This window comes from Bombina bombina, chromosome 4 (genome assembly GCF_027579735.1).
Source record: "Bombina bombina isolate aBomBom1 chromosome 4, aBomBom1.pri, whole genome shotgun sequence".
Lineage (NCBI taxonomy): Eukaryota > Metazoa > Chordata > Amphibia > Anura > Bombinatoridae > Bombina > Bombina bombina.
In genome coordinates, this window is record NC_069502.1 from 1,005,807,407 (window position 1) to 1,005,828,793 (window position 21,387).

Here is a 21,387-nt window from a genome sequence, read left to right on the forward strand (position 1 = left end):
CCAAACAGACTGGATTCAGATATTTCAAATTTTAAATTTAAGCTGGAAAACCTCCGTGTATTACTAGGGGAGGTGTTAGCGGCTCTGAATGATTGTAACACAGTTGCAATACCAGAGAAAATGTGTAGGTTGGATAAATATTTTGCGGTACCGGCGAGTACTGATGTTTTTCCTATACCTAAGAGACTTACTGAAATTGTTACTAAGGAGTGGGATAGGCCCGGTGTGCCGTTCTCACCTCCTCCGATATTTAGAAAAATGTTTCCAATAGACGCCACCACACGGGACTTATGGCAAACGGTCCCTAAGGTGGAGGGAGCAGTTTCTACTTTAGCTAAGCGTACCACTATCCCGGTGGAGGATAGCTGTGCTTTTTCAGATCCAATGGATAAAAAATTAGAGGGTTACCTTAAGAAAATGTTTGTTCAACAAGGTTTTATATTGCAACCTCTTGCATGTATTGCGCCTGTCACGGCTGCAGCAGCATTTTGGTTTGAGTCTCTGGAAGAGACACTTCAATCATCTACACTAGATGAGATTACACACTAACTTAAAGCCCTTAAGTTAGCTAACTCATTTATTTCAGATGCCGTAGTACATTTAACTAAACTTACGGCTAAGAATTCAGGATTTGCCATTCAGGCACGCAGAGCACTGTGGCTAAAATCCTGGTCAGCTGATGTTACTTCTAAATCTAAATTGCTTAATATACCTTTCAAAGGGCAAACCTTATTCGGGCCCGGGTTGAAAGAGATTATCGCTGACATTACAGGAGGTAAAGGCCATGCCCTGCCTCAGGACAAAGCCAAAACTAGGGCTAGACAGTCTAATTTTCGTTCCTTTCGTAATTTCAAAGCAGGAACAGCATCAACTATCTCTGCACCAAAACAGGAAGGAGCTGTTGCTCGCTACAGACAAGGCTGGAAACCTAACCAGTCCTGGAACAAGGGCAAGCAGGCCAGGAAACCTGCTGCTGCCCCTAAGACAGCATGAATCGAGGGCCCCCGATCCGGGACCGGATCTAGTAGGGGGCAGACTTTCTCTCTTCGCCCAGGTTTGGGCAAGAGATGTTCAGGATCCCTGGGCGTTAGAGATCATATCTCAGGGATACCTTCTGGACTTCAAATCCTCTCCCCCAAGAGGGAGATTTCATCTGTCAAGGTTGTCAACAAACCAAATAAAGAAAGAAGCGTTCCTACGCTGCGTACAAGATCTTTTATTAATGGGAGTGATCCATCCAGTTCCGCGGTCGGAACAAGGACAAGGGTTTTATTCAAATCTGTTTGTAGTTCCCAAAAAAGAGGGAACTTTCAGGCCAATCTTGGATTTAAAGATCCTAAACAAATTCCTAAGAGTTACATCGTTCAAGATGGAAACTATTCGAACAATTTTACCCATGATCCAAGAGGGTCAGTACATGACCACAGTGGATTTAAAGGATGCTTACCTTCACATACCGATTCACAGAAATCATTACCGGTATCTAAGGTTTGCCTTTCTAGACAGGCATTACCAGTTTGTAGCTCTTCCATTCGGATTGGCTACGGCTCCAAGAATCTTCACAAAGGTTCTGGGTACTCTTCTGGCGGTACTAAGACCGCGAGGAATTTCGGTAGCTCCGTACCTAGACGACATTCTGATACAAGCTTCAAGCTTTCAAACTGCCAAGTCTCATACAGAGTTAGTACTGGCATTTCTAAGGTCGCATGGATGGAAGGTGAACGAAAAGAAGAGTTCTCTCTTTCCACTCACAAGAGTTCCCTTCTTGGTGACTCTGATAGATTCTGTAGAAATGAAGATTTACCTGACAGAAGACAGGTTAACAAAGCTTCAAAATGCATGCCGTGTCCTTCATTCCATTCAACACCCGTCAGTAGCTCAATGCATGGAGGTGATCGGCTTAATGGTAGCGGCAATGGACATAGTACCTTTTGCACGCCTACATCTCAGACCGCTGCAATTGTGCATGCTAAGTCAGTGGAATGGGGATTACTCAGATTTGTCCCCCACTCTGAATCTGAATCAAGAGACCAGAAATTCTCTTCTATGGTGGCTTTATCGGCCACACCTGTCCAGGGGGATGCCATTCAGCAGGCCGGACTGGACAATTGTAACTACAGACGCCAGCCTACTAGGTTGGGGCGCTGTCTGGAATTCTCTGAAGGCTCAGGGACTATGGAATCAGGAGGAGAGTCTCCTTCCAATAAACATTCTGGAATTGAGAGCAGTTCTCAATGCCCTTCTGGCTTGGCCCCAGTTAACAACTCGGGGGTTCATCAGGTTTCAGTCGGACAACATCACGACTGTAGCTTACATCAACCATCAGGGAGGGACAAGAAGCTCCCTAGCAATGATGGAAGTATCAAAGATAATTCGCTGGGCAGAGTCTCACTCTTGCCACCTGTCTGCAATCCACATCCCGGGAGTGGAGAACTGGGAGGCGGATTTCTTAAGTCGTCAGACTTTTCATCCGGGGGAGTGGGAACTTCATCCGGAGGTCTTTGCCCAGATACTTCGACGTTGGGGCAAACCAGAGATAGATCTCATGGCGTCTCGTCAGAACGCAAAGCTTCCTCGCTACGGGTCCAGATCCAGGGATCCGGGAGCGGTTTTGATAGATGCTTTGACAGCACCTTGGACCTTCGGGATGGCTTATGTGTTTCCACCCTTCCCGATGCTTCCTCGATTGATTGCCAGAATCAAACAGGAGAGAGCATCAGTGATTCTAATAGCACCTGCATGGCCACGCAGGACTTGGTATGCAGATCTAGTGGACATGTCATCCTGTCCGCCTTGGTCTCTACCTCTGAAACAGGACCTTCTGATCCAGGGTCCATTCAAACATCAAAATCTAACTTCTCTGAAGCTGACTGCTTGGAAATTGAACGCTTGATTTTATCAAAACGTGGGTTTTCTGAGCCAGTTATTGATACCTTAATACAGGCTAGGAAGCCTGTTACCAGAAGGATTTACCATAAAATATGGCGTAAATACTTATATTGGTGCGAATCCAAGAGTTACTCATGGAGTAAGGTTAGGATTCCAAGGATATTGTCTTTTCTACAAGAAGGTTTAGAAAAGGGGTTATCCGCTAGTTCTTTAAAGGGACAGATTTCAGCTCTGTCCATTCTTTTACACAAACGTCTGTCAGAAGTTCCGGACGTTCAAGCTTTTTGTCAGGCTTTAGCTAGGATCAAGCCTGTGTTTAAAACTGTTGCTCCGCCATGGAGTTTGAACTTAGTTCTTAATGTTTTACAGGGTGTTCCGTTTGAACCCCTTCATTCCATTGATATCAAGTTGGAAAGTTCTGTTTTTAATGGCTATTTCCTCGGCTCGAAGAGTCTCTGAGTTATCTGCCTTACATTGTGATTCTCCTTATCTGATTTTTCATTCTGACAAGGTAGTTCTGCGTACTAAACCTGGGTTCCTACCTAAGGTGGTCACTAACAGGAATATCAATCAAGAAATTGTTGTTCCATCTTTGTGTCCTAATCCTTCCTCGAAGAAGGAACGTCTGCTACACAATCTAGATGTAGTCCGTGCCCTGAAATTTTATCTACAGGCAACTAAGGATTTTCGTCAAACGTCTTCCCTGTTTGTCGTTTATTCTGGTCAGAGGAGAGGTCAAAAAGCTTCGGCTACCTCTCTCTCTTTTTGGCTTCGTAGCATAATACGATTAGCCTATGAGACTGCTGGACAGCAGCCTCCTGAAAGAATTACAGCTCATTCTACTAGCGCTGTGGCTTCCACTTGGGCCTTTAAGAATGAGGCTTCTGTTGAACAGATTTGCAAGGCTGCAACTTGGTCTTCTCTTCATACTTTTTCCAAATTTTACAAATTTGACACTTTTGCTTCTTCGGAGGCTGTTTTTGGGAGAAAGGTTCTTCAGGCAGTGGTTCCCTCCGTATAAAGAGCCTGCCTGTCCCTCCCGTCATCCGTGTACTTTTGCTTTGGTATTGGTATCCCAGAAGTAATGATGACCCGTGGACTGACCACACTTAACAGGAGAAAACAAAATTTATGCTTACCTGATAAATTAATTTCTCCTGTAGTGTGGTCAGTCCACGGCCCGCCCTGTTTTTTATGGCAGGCTAAAAAATTTTTTGGGATTATACTCCAGTCACCACTACACCCTTGGGCTTCTCCTTTCTCGTTGGTCCTTTGGTCGAATGACTGGAGGTGATGTAGAGGGGAGGAGCTATATAGCAGCTCTGCTGGGTGAATCCTCTTGCACTTCCTGTAGGGGAGGAGATAATATCCCAGAAGTAATGATGACCCGTGGACTGACCACACTACAGGAGAAATGAATTTATCAGGTAAGCATAAATTTTGTTTTTTATGGAATTAATGAAGATAAAGACCTAATTATTACCCCAAGATGGAAGGTTCCTCAAATCAGCTTGATGAAATCCAGACATCTGCAGGTACAGTCTGCAAATATTTGGGCCAATATCAAGGAACCTCTGGCATACTTTACAACTGGTCCTTGGAAAACCCATCTACTATATCTCTTACCAGCTGTCATGTTGCCTTGGGTGACAAAGAAAATCAGGTTGGAGTGTGCCATAGTGATTCTCTGAATAGACCTCTCCAAAAAACTTTATGGTTCTCTGATCTGGTGATTCTGCATGCAAGCACTTACTAGAAGCTTCCACTAGTCACATCTTCCATTGCACCATATTATAATTTTGAATATGCATAAGGAAGAAAAACATTTTCTTCACACTCAGCAATATAAAGTTATTTGTTTCTAAGAGTATCTTTCATTTTTATTACAATGCTGAGGATTTTTCTCTTGACGTATACTTGCTAGATCCTAGCAGAACAGATGGTTGCATTGTAGCTTAGCTGTAGTACCGGAACTGCATAATCAGAAACAGAACTCTAGCCTTCATAGGAATTGCTGACTTCTTGAATATATAAATGTGGTTGTAACGTAAGAGATATTTACTTAACTAAAGCTTCATGCAGAGTAATAAAACAAAACATTATTTCTTCCTTTTTATTTTCCCTTTAAAAGGCAGTGGAAAAAAAGTTTTCTTTTTTTATTTGTTGGCTGTATAAAAGGGTTTTTAAAATATGGCTATTCCTGCACTTAATAAACTGTTGTTTATGCTTGTGGTGTATTGTCCCTCTCCACATAACTACATAGGTGTTGTCAGTACAAACCAGTAAGCATTGTTTAATGAACTTAATATATTTCACTATTGCTTTTGATTATTTGTGTATTTCCAAGAATGAGGGTGTTTAACACAAGCAAATACCGACATTCAATATGAAAGTTTTTTTTTTTACTGTTTTAATGTCTTTCTTAGATCGTCCAGAATGGAAAAGCACTTTCAGAGTTTTTAGTTTTAAAGGGACAGTCAACTCCAAAATTCTAGATAATCCCTTTATTACCCATTCCCCAATTTTGCACAACCAACATGGTTATATTCATATACTTTTCACCTCTGTGATTACCTTGTTTCTAAGCCTCTTATGACAGCCCCCTGATCACATGACTTTTATTTATTATCCATCGACTTGCATTTTAGCCAATTAGTGCTGTTGTGCGCAACGCATGGGCGTGAGCACAATGTTATTGTGACAAATTAAACCTTTTCAACGTCACAATAGAGAGGTGTGAAAGGGCATGACAGGGTTAATAGCGCACAGCTCTGGTTCCCTTAACCTTTTAACTCTACAAAAGGACCTTAAAAAAAGGAAACCACATTAACCCCCAAATCCTGTCCACACCGCTCTAACAATTTCTGCCACCACCAAAACTTCTAAATAAAATAGGGTGTTTTGGAACCCCACACAATTAGGTAACGTGCCATCAACCATGTCTCAACAGAGTGTGTATTCAGATATTAGAGCCCAAAGACAGAATTACATTTCTATGTGTTTAATAACACAAATATCAATACAGGTTACACAGTGACAAAATATAAAAACTTTCCAAAATATCATACAGGTACAAAGTTAAAATTCTTTAAAAAAATAATTGGGACATAAAAAGAATACACACACAATATTCTACTTATTACCAAGTTCCTTTTATATATGTGGAGAACTGCTGTTCATGATGTTAGTTGCTTGGTTCCCAGGGCATTTTTAACCAAAAGTTTTTCTGTTACATACACTTAAACTAAGCTTTCTTTGTCTTGTCAAGGACACCGTCCTTGTTATAATTTACGACGAGTTCAGCCAATGCAACAAGTCTTGGCTCCCAGTATCAGTCTCCAAGATTAGGGGGGGGTTTGCATTCCTACACACACGTTACACAAAGAACATTTCACATTAAACCTGTGACAGGCTGAGACTACAATACCACCTCTGCTGGGTAGCCAATCCAGGTATCGACTACTCCACATGATTGCATCATGACAGTTATCTATATGGCTCACATGAATTAGCAGTCTCCTGTTTAAGTTTAAGTTTAAATGTTCTAAAGTATATTAATATAACAATGTTTGTTGTGCAAAGCTGGGGAATGGGTAGGAAAAGTGTTATCTAACTTCGTTAAAAAAAAATATTTTAGTGTTGATTGTCCCTTTAATAACATAACATATCTTAGTTCACCCTATTAATACTTGTCAAGAAAAAGCTGTCCCCTTTGTAAGGTGCATGAACAGAAGGCCAAACCATAAATTCCCTGTTTTCAGGTAAGAGTAGGGCATCTCTTCTGCTATTCAGGTTTGGCTGTGTGACCTGGAATACCATAAGTTTTATTTTTGTAAGAAAAGTTCACAAGCTTCACAGAATTTTTTTGAGTAGAGGTTAATGAGAAGGACCGACTTATGAATATCCTTTTGAGTTTCTGTCCACATTAAATTTATTTTGGTTTTGTAACGTGCTGTTTAGTCATATCCAAACTTTTTACTGTTGAAATTCACTGGTTTCAGCTTTCCACCAATACTATTTAGCCAAGACTGGAAAAGTATGAAGGATTATTTACCCAAGCTGTAGGATCTGCATTTTAAAAGACCATTAAAGTCTTGCACAACAGATTCATAATAAAAAGACAATGCAATAACACTTATACTAAATGTCAAATGAGCATTAGATTTTGTTTTATGACAAATTGGAAAATGACCTTCCATTTTCATTATAGCACCAACTACATCAATAATAACTAGTGAAGATTTTAGAGTATATTATGCATTTTCATTTCCTTAGATTCTGCTTTGAGGAATCCATACAAACCTCACAGTATGCAGAATTCTATAACTACAACTCAATATTTCAGTACAAAACTTATGTATATGATGGTGCCCTAGTGTTGCCAGGTCAGCTACATTATATCCTTTCTCTAATTTCTAATTCTTTCACTAATTTTACATAGTGAGTTAGCCATATAGTTCTGTGTTGTGCCTCTTGACCATGAAGACAGTAGTTTTAAAACTGTACATTTCATATCCGTACCATCCTGGAGAATTCTATATCATCACAACTGTTCATCTTGACTTAAAGGGACATACTAATCAAAAGTGTTAACTGCTCGATCTAAAAGAGAATGTATATAATATATAAATAACTTTTTTCTGTGGGAGCTATCCCTGTCAGCCAGTGAGCAGTAAAGTCCCAGGACTTAGTTGTAACCGTGCACATAGGCATCCGGAGGGGGGGGCAAGAGGGGCCAACTGCCCACCTCGATTCCAACCCCTCAGATTTTAAATGCAAACGCAATATTACATTAGTGCTAGAAGGCTGTCTGATTTGGCACAAAGTCCCACCACAGCTCACTACTCTGCCTCTATACTTCTTAGGCGCTGGCTGGCCTAGGGCCAAATGCTCCTCCCTGGCTGCTGTGAAAGAGGGCTGCTTCCACTTAGTTCCTTTTTTTTTTTTTTTTTCTTCCCTGGCCGATATGCAGTTACTCTTCATACATGCTGCAGCTGCGCTTAGATCCATTATTAGGGACGCCAAGCAGACTCTCTGCAACACTATTGCACAGTTTCTCAAACAGACGTTTTAAAAAACGTCTCTGAGCAATAAAAAGTGAATGTCCCCTGACTCCCCTCTCACCGACACACCATCAGAGCAAAAGGAACTTCAGTGAACTTGTGCAGATCCCAGCAGTAAAGTTAAGAGAATACTAGTTTAAAACATCTTCCGCTGTCTATGGAGAAAAATTTAGGGTCTTTAGTGAATATTAAAAAAAAAAAAAATCCTTAGCGTCTAAGCCGCCTGCTGCGGAGGAACCGACCTTTAGATTTAAAATGTTGCACTTGTGTTTTTTATTAAAGGAGGTTCCAGAGGCCGTGCTTCCTGAAGAACCTATGATACCTAAATTAGACAGAGTTTACGACGACAGGAAAGGTCCTTTGACTTTTCCTGTGCTGGTTATGATGGCGAACATTTATTAAGAACGAATGGGAAAGAATTGTTTCTTCCTTTTCCTCCTTGTCTACTTTTAAAAAGTTGATCGCAGACTCTCAACTGGATTTGTGGGGCTCCATACCTAAGGTGGATGGCGCTATCTCTACGCTTGCTAAACGTACTACTATACCTCTTGAGGATAGTTCTTCGTTCAGAGAGCCGATGGATAAGAAAATGGAAACCTTTCTGAGAAAGATGTTTCAACATATGGGATTTTTGTTTCAACCGGCGGCTGCAGTTTCCGCGGTTTCCGGAGCGCCTGCCTACTGGTGCGACTCTTTGTCGGAACTCATTGAGGTGGAGTCTCCCCTCTAGGATATTCAAGACGGAATTAAAGCTCTGATAATTGCTAATTCTTTTATCTGTGATGCGAACATGCTAATTTTTTGCCTAAATGCAAAGGCTTCTGGCATTGCGGTCCTAGCCCGCCGGGCGCTCTGGTTGAAGTCTTAGTCTGCGGATATGACTTCTAAGTCCAGACTCATCCTCTTCCTTTCAAGGGAAAGATTTTATTTGGTCTACGCCTGGACTCCATTAATTTTACGGTTGCCGGAGGTAAGAAGACGACAATCTATTAATTTTCGTTCTGACAAATCCCAACAACAACAATCCTCCTCAAAGCCCGAGCAACCCAAGAGTACTGGGAAGCCGGCTCAGTCCTGGAATAAATCCAAGCAGAATAAGAAGCCCGCAGAAAACAAATCTGCATGAAAGGGCAGTCCCTGATCCAGGATCGGATCATGTAGGGGGCAGACTGTCTAATTTTTCAGATGTTTGGTTCAAGGATGTACAGGATTCATGGGTCCTGGAGGTGGTATCTCAGGGATACAAGATAGGCTTCAAATTTCATCCGCTAAGGGACAGATTCATTCTCTCGAATCTGTCTACCAGACAAGAGGGAAGCCTTTCTAGGGTGCGTTCAGGATCTATCCTCCTCAGAAGTTGTCCCGGTGCCTATCGAAGAATGAGGTTTGGGGTTTTATTCAAACCTTTTCGTGGTCCCAAAGAAGGAGGGAACTTTCTGCCCAATTCTGGACCTAAGGTGCTTAAACAAATTTCTCAGTGTCTTTTCCTGCAAGATGGAGACAATAGGGTCCATCCTTCCTTTAATTCAGGAAGGCCGGTTTATGACCACTATAGATCTGATGGACGCTTACCTTCATGTTCCAATCCACAGGGAACACTTTCAGTTCCTGAGATTTGCATTCCTGGACCAGCACTTCCAGTTCATTGCCCTTTTGTTTGGCTTAGCTACTGCTCCAAGAATCTTTATGAAGGTTCTGGGGGCTCGTCTAGCAGTTGCCAGAACTCAGGGTATTGCAGTAGCCCCATATTTAGATGATATTCTGGTGCAAGCACCATCCTATCGTCTTGTGGAAGAATTCTGAGAAGTCCCTTCTCAGTCTTCTTCGACCACATGGATGGAAGATAACGTGGAAAAGAGTTGTCTTATCCCAAGTACCAGGGTGGACATTTGTACTATAATAGACTCCAAATCCATGAAGATATTTCTAAGAGTCCAGAGACATTGCAAGCTAACTTCGGCATGTCTTGCCCTCCGGACCTCCTTGAGTCCCTCTGTGGCTCAGTGTATGGTGTTCTGCATGGACATCATTCCTTTTGCCAGGTTCCATCTCAGACCTTTGTGCATGCTGAGGCAGTGGAAAGGCGATCATTTAGATCTGTCTCCACAGATTTTATTAGACAGCCGGTCGAGAGAATCACTCTCTAGGTGGCTCTGTCCCGAGAGACAAGCTTCTTAAGACCATCCTGGGAGATTGTGACTACGGACGCAAGCCTGTCCAGATGGGGAGCTGTTTGGGGTGCCAGGAAGGCACAGGGGTTGTGGACTCAGGAGTCCTCCCGATCAATATTTAGAACTACGGGCAATCTTCAAGGCCTTGATGGCTTGGCCACTTCTAGGTTCGTCCCAGTTTATCAGATTCCAATCAGACAATATATCCTCGGTGGCTTACATCAACCATCAGCTGGGAACGAGAAGTTCATTGGCGATGAAGGTAGTATCTCAGATTCTGGACAACTAGGAGGCGGATTTATTTTCTCAGCTGGCAATCCTTCCATCCAGGGAAATGGTCTCTCCATCCCGGGGTGTTTGCAGAGATATGCAGCAAGTGGGGGACGCGGGAGATAGATCTCATAGCATCCCGTCTCTATACCAGGCTACCCAGGTACGGGTCGAGGTTGAGGGATCCACAAGTGGATCTAATAGATGCACTGGCAGCGTCCTTGAGGTTCAAACTCGTATATATTTTTCGTCCATTACTGCTTCTTCGTTGAGTGGTGGCCCGCATCAAGCAGAAGCGGGTATCGGTACTCCTGATTGCTCCATGGTGGCCGCAAAGGACGTAGTTTGCGGATCTAGTGGGGATGTCCTCATCTCCTCTGTGGAAGTTACCTTGTCGCAGAGACCTGCTGATACAAGGTCCATTTGTTTATCAAAATCTAGATTCTCTGAGGCTGTGTGGAGATTGAATGCTTAGTCTTAGCCAAGAGAGGTTTTTCTGAGAGTGTCATTGATACTCTTATTCAAGCTCGTATTCCAGTTACTCTGCGTATCTAACACAAGATGTGGAGGACCTACTTATTCTGTTGTGAAGAGCCTGTTTTTTCCTGGCACAGAGTTAAGGTTGCCAGGTTCTTATCTTTTCTCCAGGATGGGCTGGAGAAGGGCCTTTCTGCTTGTTCCCGAGGGTACAGATTTCGGCCCTGTCTGTTTTATTACACAGAGACTGGCTGAGCTTACAGACGTGCAGTACTCTGTTAAGGCTCTGATTAGGATCAGACCTGTGTTTAGATCTGGAGCTTCTCCTTGGAGCCTAAATATTCGGGTTTTGCAACAGATTCCGTTTAAGCCTCAACATTCTGTTGACATTAAATTGTTATCTTGGAAGGTTCTCTTTTTATTGGCTATTGCCTCTGTGCGCAGAGTTTCTGAGATCTCTGCTTTGCAATGTGAGCCCCCTTATCTGATTTTTCATGCAGATAAAGCAGTTTTACGTACTACATTTAGGTTTTCTTCCTAAGTTTGTGTCGGATCGCAATAACAATCAGGAGATTGTGGTTTGTTCTTTGTGTCCTAATCTTCCATCGAAGGAACGCTTACTTCACAATTTGGATGTGGATCGCACCTTGAAGTTCTATCTTCAGGCTTCTAAGGAGTTTAGACAATCTTCCTCTTTGTCTATTCAGGGAAGCGTAAGGGGCAGAAGGCTACTTCGACTTCCCTATCTTTTTGGTTAAGGAGTGTCATCCACTTAGCTTACGAGACAGTGGGACATCGTAGTCCTGAGAGGATAACTGCTTATTACACTAGAGCAGTGGCTTCCTCTTGGGCCTTTAAAGGGATATGAAATCCACATTTTTTTTCTTTTGTGATTTAGAAAGAGCATGCCATTTTAAGCAAGTTTCTAATTTACTTCTATTATCTAATTTGCTTTATTCTCTTGATATCACTTGCTGAAAAGCATATCTAGATATGCTCAGTAGCTGCTTATTGGTTGCTGCACATAGAGGCCTTGTGTGATTGGCTCCCACATGTGCATTGCTATTTCTTCAACAAAGGATATCTAAAGAATTGAGCAAATTAGATAATAGAAGTAAATTGGAAAGTTGTTTAAAATTGCATGCCCTATCTGAATCATGAAAGTTTAATTTTGACTAGACTGTCCCTTTAAGAACGAGGCCTCTATGGATCAGATTTGTTTAGGTGGTTACCTGGTCCTCCTTACATACTTTCTCAATTTTACAAGTTTGATGTTTTTGCTTTGGCTGAAGCAGCTTTCGGGAGAAACGTTTTGCAGTCTGTGGTGCCCTCAGAATAGGGATAGCCTCTTCCTTTTTGTTCCCTCCCGTTATTCACTCGGTGTCCTCTGGAGCTAGGGTATAGTTTTCCCATCAGTAAGGAATGAAGCTGTGGACTCTACCTATCTTAGGAAGGAAAACATAATTTATGCTTACCAGATTAAATTCCTTTCCTTCTGGATAGGTTGAGTCCATGGCCCCCGTCCGTTTTTTTTTTTGTTTATGGGCAGTCCCCTATTTATTTTTATTCTTCTGACACCATTTATACCCTAACGTTTCTCCTACTTTATCTTGTTCCCTCGGCAGAATGACTGGGGTAATGAGGAAGTGGGAGGGATATTTAAGCCTTTGGCTGGGGTGTCTTTGCTTCCTCCTGGTAGCCAGGTTCAGTATTTCCCAACAGTAAGGAATGAAGCCGTGGACTCTCCCTATCTGGAAGGAAAGGAATATGGTAAGCATAAATTATGTTTCCTTCTTAATATGAGGAGTGTCCATGGCTTCATTCCTTACTTGTGGGAAGTACTAAACCTGGCCACCAGGAGGAGGCAAATACATCCCAGCCAAAGGCTTAAATTCCTCCTCCACTCCCCTCATCCCCTAGTCATTCTTTGCCTTTCGTCACAGGAGGTTGGCAGAGAAGTGTCAGAAGATATGGAGTAGTTTCTTATGGAGGGTAGTACTCTTCGGAATGGGACTGGAGTTTTAAGTATTCTTGTCAGCTTCTTAGTGAGAGCAATGACGAAGGTTAGGGTCTGGAGATGCAGGGAGAGTCTTTCTGCGAACCCATCCATACTCGTATTAACAGCTCCTAGGCAATCGGTGTTGATGAGTTTCACCGTCTTCCTCTATCACTCAAGTCCATGTCAGGAGCGATGCTACTAGATTGTCAAACTTGGAAGGCTGTGTTTCTGTTCCACAGCATAGCTTCCGGTAAGATCATTTTATTTTTTATACACAATTGGTAAAGCAATAAGACATGGGTCACATTTGTGACTCTTATGTGAATGAAATAAAGGGTTAATGTCTCCGGAAGGGAATTTTTGAACAGGAGTGATTATTAACATATTTTAATATTGTGTTAATGCTGTGATATGTGTGAGATGAGGCTCAGGCAGATGTTGGAATGTACAGGTTTTACTTTCATCTTGGAGTGCTGCACAGCCTGTTAGGCTTGGCACGCTTTTAGTGGTTTAGGGGCGGTCCTGCAAGGCGCACCACGTGACTGGATGTGGTCACAGTGATTCTTTTCTTCCTGACTGTGCTGTGTCTGGAGACGATTTGGTTTCTCTCTTGGGCCTGGGTCATAGCTGGTGGTGAGTGCCCCAGCCATTGGGGGTATAAAGGTGCCATTTATTTTTGTCTATAGTTATATTTATAATCGCAAGCTATGGAGGACTCTGATATGTTAGAGGGTACTCTTTACCGAAAGCTAATGACTGTCTATATTGTGAGGAGGCCACGGTATACCCACCTGCTCACTTATGTTCCACATGCCTTGATAAAGTAATCATATCAAAGAAAGCTAATATATTTAGTACTACTGAGTCTTCTACCTCTGAGGAGTCTCCGTCCCGTGAGGTACACACCCTACAGTCATCTCCTATTACACATGCAGCGTCCCGTAGCACTCCTATTCCTCCATCTGGAGGGGCCCTTTTACTGCCAGACTTTACTGAACAGTTACAGACGGCAGTGTCTGCGGCCTTAGTGCTTTACCTCGCACTGCTAAGCGCAAGCAAAAGGTTAAGTATTGCTATCCTTCCCAGGGGTCATCTACTAGCTTATTGGATTTATCTGATACAAGATTATCCGATGATGAAGACGCTTCTGATACTTCAGAGAATGCTCTTTCTGGGTTGTAATCTGCTGCCTCAAAGCCTCCAGCTGCGGAGTAACCAGACTTTAGATTTTGGATTGAACACTTACGCTTTCTGCTAAAGAAAGTGTTGGCTACTTTAGAGGTTCCAGAACCTAAGTTACCTGAGGAACCTTGTATTCCTAAATTAGATATGGTCTAAGAGGACAGGTTTGTACCACATACTTTCCTGGTTCACATAAAGATGGCGAACATTATTAAGAATTAATGGGAAAGACTTGGTTCTTTTTCCCCTTCTTCTTCCTTTAAGAAATTGTTCCCGGTTCTGGACTATCAGTTGGAGTTGTGGGGTTCCGTCACTAAGGTAGACGGTGCTATCTCCACGCTTTCTAAGCGCACTACTATCCCACTTGAGGATAGTTCGTCATTTAAAGAGCCCATGGATAAGAAGCTGGAAACTCTATTAACGAAAGTGTTTCAGCATACGGGATATTTGTTTCAACCGGCTGTTGCTGCGGTTGCGGCAGTGGCTACCTACTGGTGCGACTCCTTATCTGAGTTGATTGAGGTGGAGGGTCCCCTCGAAATGATCCAAGAAAGAATTAAGGCCTTAAGGGTAGCTAATTCTTTTATTTGTGATGCAAATATGCAGATTATTCGCCTGAACGCCAAGGCTTCAGGTTTTTCTGTGCAGGCCCGTAGGGCACTCTGACTGAAGTCTTGGTCGGCGGACATGACTTCGAAGTCTAGACTTCTTTCCTTCCCTTTTAAGGGAAAAGGGCCTTTCAGCTAGCTCCCTTAAGGGAAAGATTTTGGCCCTATCTGTTTTACTACACAAGAGGCTCGCTGAGCTTCCAGATGTCCAGTCTTTTGTTCAGGCTCTGATGAGAATCAGACCTGTGTTTTGACCTAGTGCTCCACCTTGGAGTTTAAATCTTGTTCTTAAGGTTTTGCAAAGGGCTCCGTTTGAGCCTAGGCATGGCCTTGACATTAAATTGCTGTCTTAGAAGTTTTTTTTTTTTTTTTTAATGGCTATTGATTCTGCACGCAGAGTATCTGAGATGGCTGCCTTGCAATGTGAGCCTCCTTAACTAGTATTCCATGCTGATAAGGCTGTTCTTCGTACTGGGTTAGGTTTTCTTCCTAAGGTTGTTTCTGATCACAACATCAATCATGAGATTGTTGTTCCTTCCTTGTGTCCTAACCCTTATTCTTCGAAGGAGCGGTTTCTTCATAATTTGGATGTGGATCGGGCCTTGAAGTTCTATCTTCAAGCTACTAAGGAGTTTAGACGGACTTCTTCTTTGTTTGTAGTCTATTCTGGGAAGCGTAAGGGGTAGAAGGCCTCGTCCACTTCCTATCTTTTTGCTTAAGGAGCATTATTCGCTTAGCATATGAAACAGCGGGACATAAGCCTCCTCAGAGGATTAAGGCTCATTCAACTAGAGCAGTGGCTTCCTAATGAAGAATGAGGCCTCTATGGAGCAGATTTGTAAGGCGGCTACCTGGTCCTCCTTACATACTTTTTCAAAATTTTACAAGTTTGACGTTTTTGCTTCAGCTGAAGCATCTTTTGGGAGAAATGTTTTGCAGGCTGTAGTGCCCTAAGATTAGGGTCCGCCTCTCCTTTTTTACCCTCCTGTTTCATTCAGTGTCCTCTAGAGCTTGGGTATATGTTTCCCACAAGTAAGAAATGAAGTTGTGGACTCTCCTCATATTAACAAGGAAAACATAAATTATGCTTACCAGATAATTTCCTTTTCTTCTGTATGTGGAGAGTCCACGGCCCCCGCCCGTTTTCTCCGTTGGGCAGACCTAAATTTTTGTTTTGATCTTCTGGCACCATTTATACCCTGATATTTCTCCTACTGTTCCTTGTTCCCTCAGCAGAATGACTGGGGGATGAGGGGAGTGGGGGAGATATTTAAGCCTTTGGCTGGGGTGTCTTTGCCTCCTCCTGGTGGCCAGGTTCAGTATTTCCCACAAGTAAGGAATGAAGCCATGGACTCTCCTCATACAGAAGGAAATTATTTGGGAAGCATAATTTGTGTTTTTGTGTGTGTGTGTTAGCCGTGATAGAGAACTGCAGGGTTATAATGACCCCACCTACCAGCCACCTACTAGCACGCACTGCTGGCTGTTACAATTCAGTTTCTCAGTCAGTTCTGCATCTCCTGTATTTCAAGTATACGCCCCTCTTTTCCCTCTCCCTTCTCTCTGCCCGAATGCGGTACTGACAGCCGTTTACTTGAGGCAGCCCAGGCTTTGTGTGCTGCTCAGCGAAGGTCTGTACTTTGTTCATTTCTAAGTGGAATTCCCTTTTAATGCATTTTGCAGTGCTGGGGGGGGGGTGCTCCCATCCTCCCTTACAGGGGAGTCATGGCGTTTTAACCCCTTTACAACTAGAGCTGGTGTTCTTCTTGCATTGAAATAAATGTGTTAAAGTCTTCATCCTAATCAGTACATATTATGAAGTGTTTGAATGTGTGACAGGAGACAAAACATCTCTATTCTTTCCTCCTTTTCTCATCTGCCTTATATATCCCCCTTCTCTCTCATTTCTCACATTTTCCTGTTTCCCTTTCTTTCATGTAACTTTCACCACCCTATCCATGCATCTCTCTCCTCTCCAATTTCTTATATATATATATATATGTATATGTGTGTGTATATATATATATATATATATATATATATATATATATGTATATATATATATATATATATATATATATGTATATATATATATATATATATATATATATATATATATATATATATATATATATATATATATATATATTCTCACTCTGATAGTTTGCACAGTAGCCAGAGTGGGCTTTACACTATTTATATATTCATGTGAACTAGTTATTATACATACACACTGCCCTCAGAACTGTTTATTGTTCTGGTTTTTTTTTTTTTCTTTTAGATTTTCTGGTATCTACAGCCCTTCTTCAAACTGGTGACACAAACTAAAAAGTTATAGTTTACTGAATATAAGATTGTTGTGCTGTATTCTCTTCTAAAGCACATGATAGCTTGTAATATCTATATATCTATATATCTATATATCTATCTACCTAGCTCCTAGTAGTGTATCGCTGGTCCTGAGCCTACCTAGGTATGGTCTTCAACAAAGTACACCAAGAGAAGAAAGCACATTTTATAATAGGGATACACTGGAAGGTTGTATAAAATTGCCTGCTTAAATGTGCTACTCAAGGTGCTGAACCAAAAATGGGCTGGCTCCTAAGATTCCTGCTTTTTCAAATAAAGATAGCAAGAGAACAAAGAAACATTGATAATAGAAGTAAATTAGAAAGATGCTTACAATTGCATGTTCTTTCTAAATCATGAAAGGAAAGAAATTGGGTTTAGTATCTCTTTAACTCCTGCACTGATCTTATCAATCACTGTAGAATGTGGCTGGTTCCTGCAGATTGTGGCATACTTAAAGGGACAGTCTACTCAAAATTAAACTTTTATAATTCAGATAGGGCATTCAGTTTTAAACAACTTTCAAATTTTCTTTTGTCATCAAATTTACTTTGTACTTTTGGGGTCCATTTCTTAATGTGCGGACGGACATGATCCGATATAGCATATGCTGTCGGCATTTATCATTGCACCAGCAGTTCTTGTGAACTGCTGGTGCAATACTACCCGCGTCCAATCGGCCGCTAGCAGGGGGTGTCAATCAGCCTGATCGTATTCAGAAGTGGCGTACGAGTTAAGGAGCAGCAGTCTTAGGATAACTGCTTCTTAACTTCCGCTTCAGCTAATAAAGGGATTATCTATTGTTGTAAGCAATACAAAGTCTAGAGTAGACTGTTCTTTTAAATATGGATTATGTACCCAGTCTATCTGGGGTAGAGTAGAAAATGAACAATTTTCAGAGGTGAGTTGCAGGAAAATAATGCATAATAAGTTATGAACTTTGTATGTTTTTTGTTTTAAATATATTTATGCAATACACAGTTGCATTATAAATATATTCAACTTCCTTTAAAGATGAGTTGGTGCTGATACAGTGTAATCATTACCTTGTTTGATATTCTTCACCAATAAGACTTCAGAACTGTTAATGTGTGTTCGGGAATAATCCTTTAATTTTTGTGCTTGCCTGAAAATACTTTTTGTGATCATTTTGTCTTGTTTTGGAACTTGAATTTATTAGTGCTCTAACACTTGGCCTTGCAGTTTATCTTATTATGGTTAACAGAGGACACGTGCATATCAAAGGGATAACCAATGTTTTATGTTTATATGAATATTTATGCATACTTAAGCTGTCCTTGTATTTAAATCACAGGACCTTATGGTTGGCGATGAAGCAAGTGAATTGCGCTCAATGCTTGAAGTTAACTATCCAATGGAAAATGGCATTGTACGAAATTGGGATGACATGAAACACCTCTGGGACTACACATTTGGGCCTGAAAAATTAAACATTGACACCAGAGATTGTAAAATTCTTCTTACGGAACCCCCCATGAACCCTACAAAAAATAGAGAAAAGATTGTGGAGGTATGATGAATATGAGATTTGCTTGCTTTATTTTTTAATTGTCTTGATGGAATGTGGGAACATGCTGTTAATTACCTATTCAGAATTTTTCAAGCGTCCAAAAACACGAATTTCCTATACTGTTAGCCTAATGCTTTATGCTCTTGCTGTGCTAATAAAATTCAAGTGTGGAAAGATGAAGAAGATACAAATAGAACAAGATAAATGCTTTTAAACGTGTTTTCTCTTGCAAGGTGTATCCAGTCCACGGCTTCATCCTTTACTTGTGGGATATTCTCATTCCCTACAGGAAGTGGCAAAGAGAGCACACAGCAGAGCTGTCCATATAGCTCCCCCTCTAGCTCCACCCCCCAGTCATTCTCTTTGCCGGCTCTAAGCACTAGGGTCTCTCTACGGGAGGGTAAAGTGAATGTGGTGTTAGATTTGTAGTTTTATATCTTCAATCAAGAGTTTGTTATTTTTAAATGGTACCGGTTTTACTGGGGTTATTATCCACATGGCATAAATTTAGTCACTTAGAAGTGATTTTTGTAGGCCTCACAACTCCGGAGTGGGAGGGGCCTAATTTCGCGCCTCAGATGCGCAGTTAGAATTGAAAGACTGTTTCATGCTGCTTCACATGGAGGGTCCAGCTGCTGATTGAGGGCCTAGAAGAAGCTTTATTCCCCCCAAAACTGATCCCTAAGGGCACAGTAAGCTGTGGCAAGGTGCTGTAGTTAATTAACCGGTTGTTGGCTTTAGGCTGCTCCGGTTTGGGCATTAAGGGGTTAATCGTTCTGAAACTTGCTGTGCAATCATATTAAAGCCTTAGGTACATACTGTGAAAATTTCAAAAGGATTGGTGCATTTTTCACTGTTTTGAAAAATTGTGTGCTCTTTTTATTTCTTAAAGGCACAGTTACGTTTTTTCAAATTGTGTTTTTTTATTTGATTAAAGTGTTTTCCAAGCCTGCTTGTGTATGCTACTAGTCTGTTAAACATGTCTGACACTAAGGAAAATCCTTGTTCAATGTGTTTAGAAGCCATGGTGGAATCCCCTCTCAGAATGTGTCCCAATTGCACTAATATGTCTATACACTTTAAAGATCATATTGTTGCACTTAAAAGTGTGGCCCTAGATGATTCTCAGACTGAAGGTAATGAGGATAGTCCGCCTACCTCTCACCATGTGTCACAACCAGTTACGCCCGCTCAAGCGATGCCTAGTACTTCTACTGCGTCTGCCCCTATTACATTGCAACAACTAGCGACAGTCATGGATAATTCCCTTGCGGCCTTTCTATCCAAACTGCCAGTTTTTCCTGCAAAGCGTGATAGCTCTGTTTTAAGAACAGATTATGAGCAGTCTGAAGCTTTGGTAGCCTTATCTGATGTACCCTCAACACACTCCGAAGTGGGGGTGAGGGATTTGATGTCTGAGGGAGAAATTTCCGACTCAGGAAAGGTTTCTCATCAGGCAGAGTCAGATTCATTAGCATTTAAATTTAAACTGGAACACCTCCGCGTATTGCTCAGGGAGGTATTAGCCACTCTGGATGATTGTGATCCTATGGTGGTCCCAGAGAAATTGTGTAAAATGGACAAGTACCTAGAGGTCCCTGTATACACTGATTAGTTTCCGATCCCTAAAAGGGTGGCGAATATTGTTACTAGGGAGTGGGATAAACCAGGTGTCCCTTTTGTTCCCCCCCCCCCTATTTTTAAGAAAATGTTCCCCATAACTGACCCCAGGCGGGACTCGTGGCAGACAGTCCCTAAGGTAGAGGGGGCTGTTTCTTCACTTGCTAAGCGCACAACCATACCAATTGAAGACATTTGTGCTTTTAAAGATCCTATGGATAAAAAATTAGGTTTACTAAAGAAAATTTTTGTTCAACAAGGTTTCCTTCTCCAACCTATTGCCTGCATTCCTGTAACTACTACAGCGGCTTTCTGGTTTGAGGCGCTGGAGGAGACGCTCCAGACGGAGACCTCATATGACGAAATTATGGATAGATTTAAAGCTCTAAAGCTGGCTAATTCTTTTATCACAGATGCCGCCTTGCAGTTAGCTAAGTTAGCGGCAAAAAATTCAGGTTTCGCCATTATGGCGCGCAGAGCGCTTTGGCTTAAGTCATGGTCGGCCGATGTGTCGTTGAAATCCAAATGATTAAATATCCCTTTCAAGGGAAAGACCCTTTTCGGCCAGAATTGAAAGAGATTATTTCAGAAATCACTGGGGGAAAGGGCCATGCTCTCCCTCAGGACAAGCCCTTTAAGGCTAGAAACAAAGCTAATTTTCGTTCCTTTCGTAACTTCAGGAGCGGTCCGGCTTCAGCCTCTACAGCTGCAAAGCAAGATGGTAACGCTTCACAGCCCAAGGCAACCTGGAAGCCTTACCAGGGCTGGAACAAGGGTAAACAGGCCAAAAAGCCTGCAGCTGCTACCAAGACAGCATGAAGGGGTAGCCCCCGATCCGGGACCGGCTCTAGTAGGGGGCAGACTCTCTCTCTTTGCTCAGGCCTGGGCAAGAGATGTTCACGATCCCTGGGCATTAGAGATTGTTACCCAGGGATATCTTCTAGAATTCAAGGACTCCCCTCCAAGGGGAAGGTTCCACATTTCTCATCTGTCTACAGACCAGACAAAGAAAGAGGCATTCTTACGCTGTGTAGAAGATCTACATACGATGGGAGTGATATATCCAGTTCCTATTGCAGAACAAGGTCTTGGTTTTTACTCAAACCTGTTTGTGGTTCCCAAAAAAGAAGGAACTTTCAGACCAATCCTGGATCTAAAAATTCTAAACAGATTCCTCAGAGTCCCATCATTCAAGATGGAGACCATTTGCACAATCTTACCTATGATC

The 21,387-nt window shown here is 42.0% G+C and overlaps 1 protein-coding gene across 1 annotated transcript in view; it reads left to right on the forward strand.

Annotated features, from left to right (window-relative positions):
* Positions 1-21,387, forward strand: part of ACTR2 (actin related protein 2) — a 160,218-nt gene that overhangs the window by 38,027 nt on the left and 100,804 nt on the right. Inside the window, exon 3 of the mRNA XM_053712095.1 lies at positions 18,324-18,539. Within this exon, the coding sequence (XP_053568070.1) occupies positions 18,324-18,539 (216 nt within the window). The remainder of the gene's footprint in view (positions 1-18,323; positions 18,540-21,387) is intronic.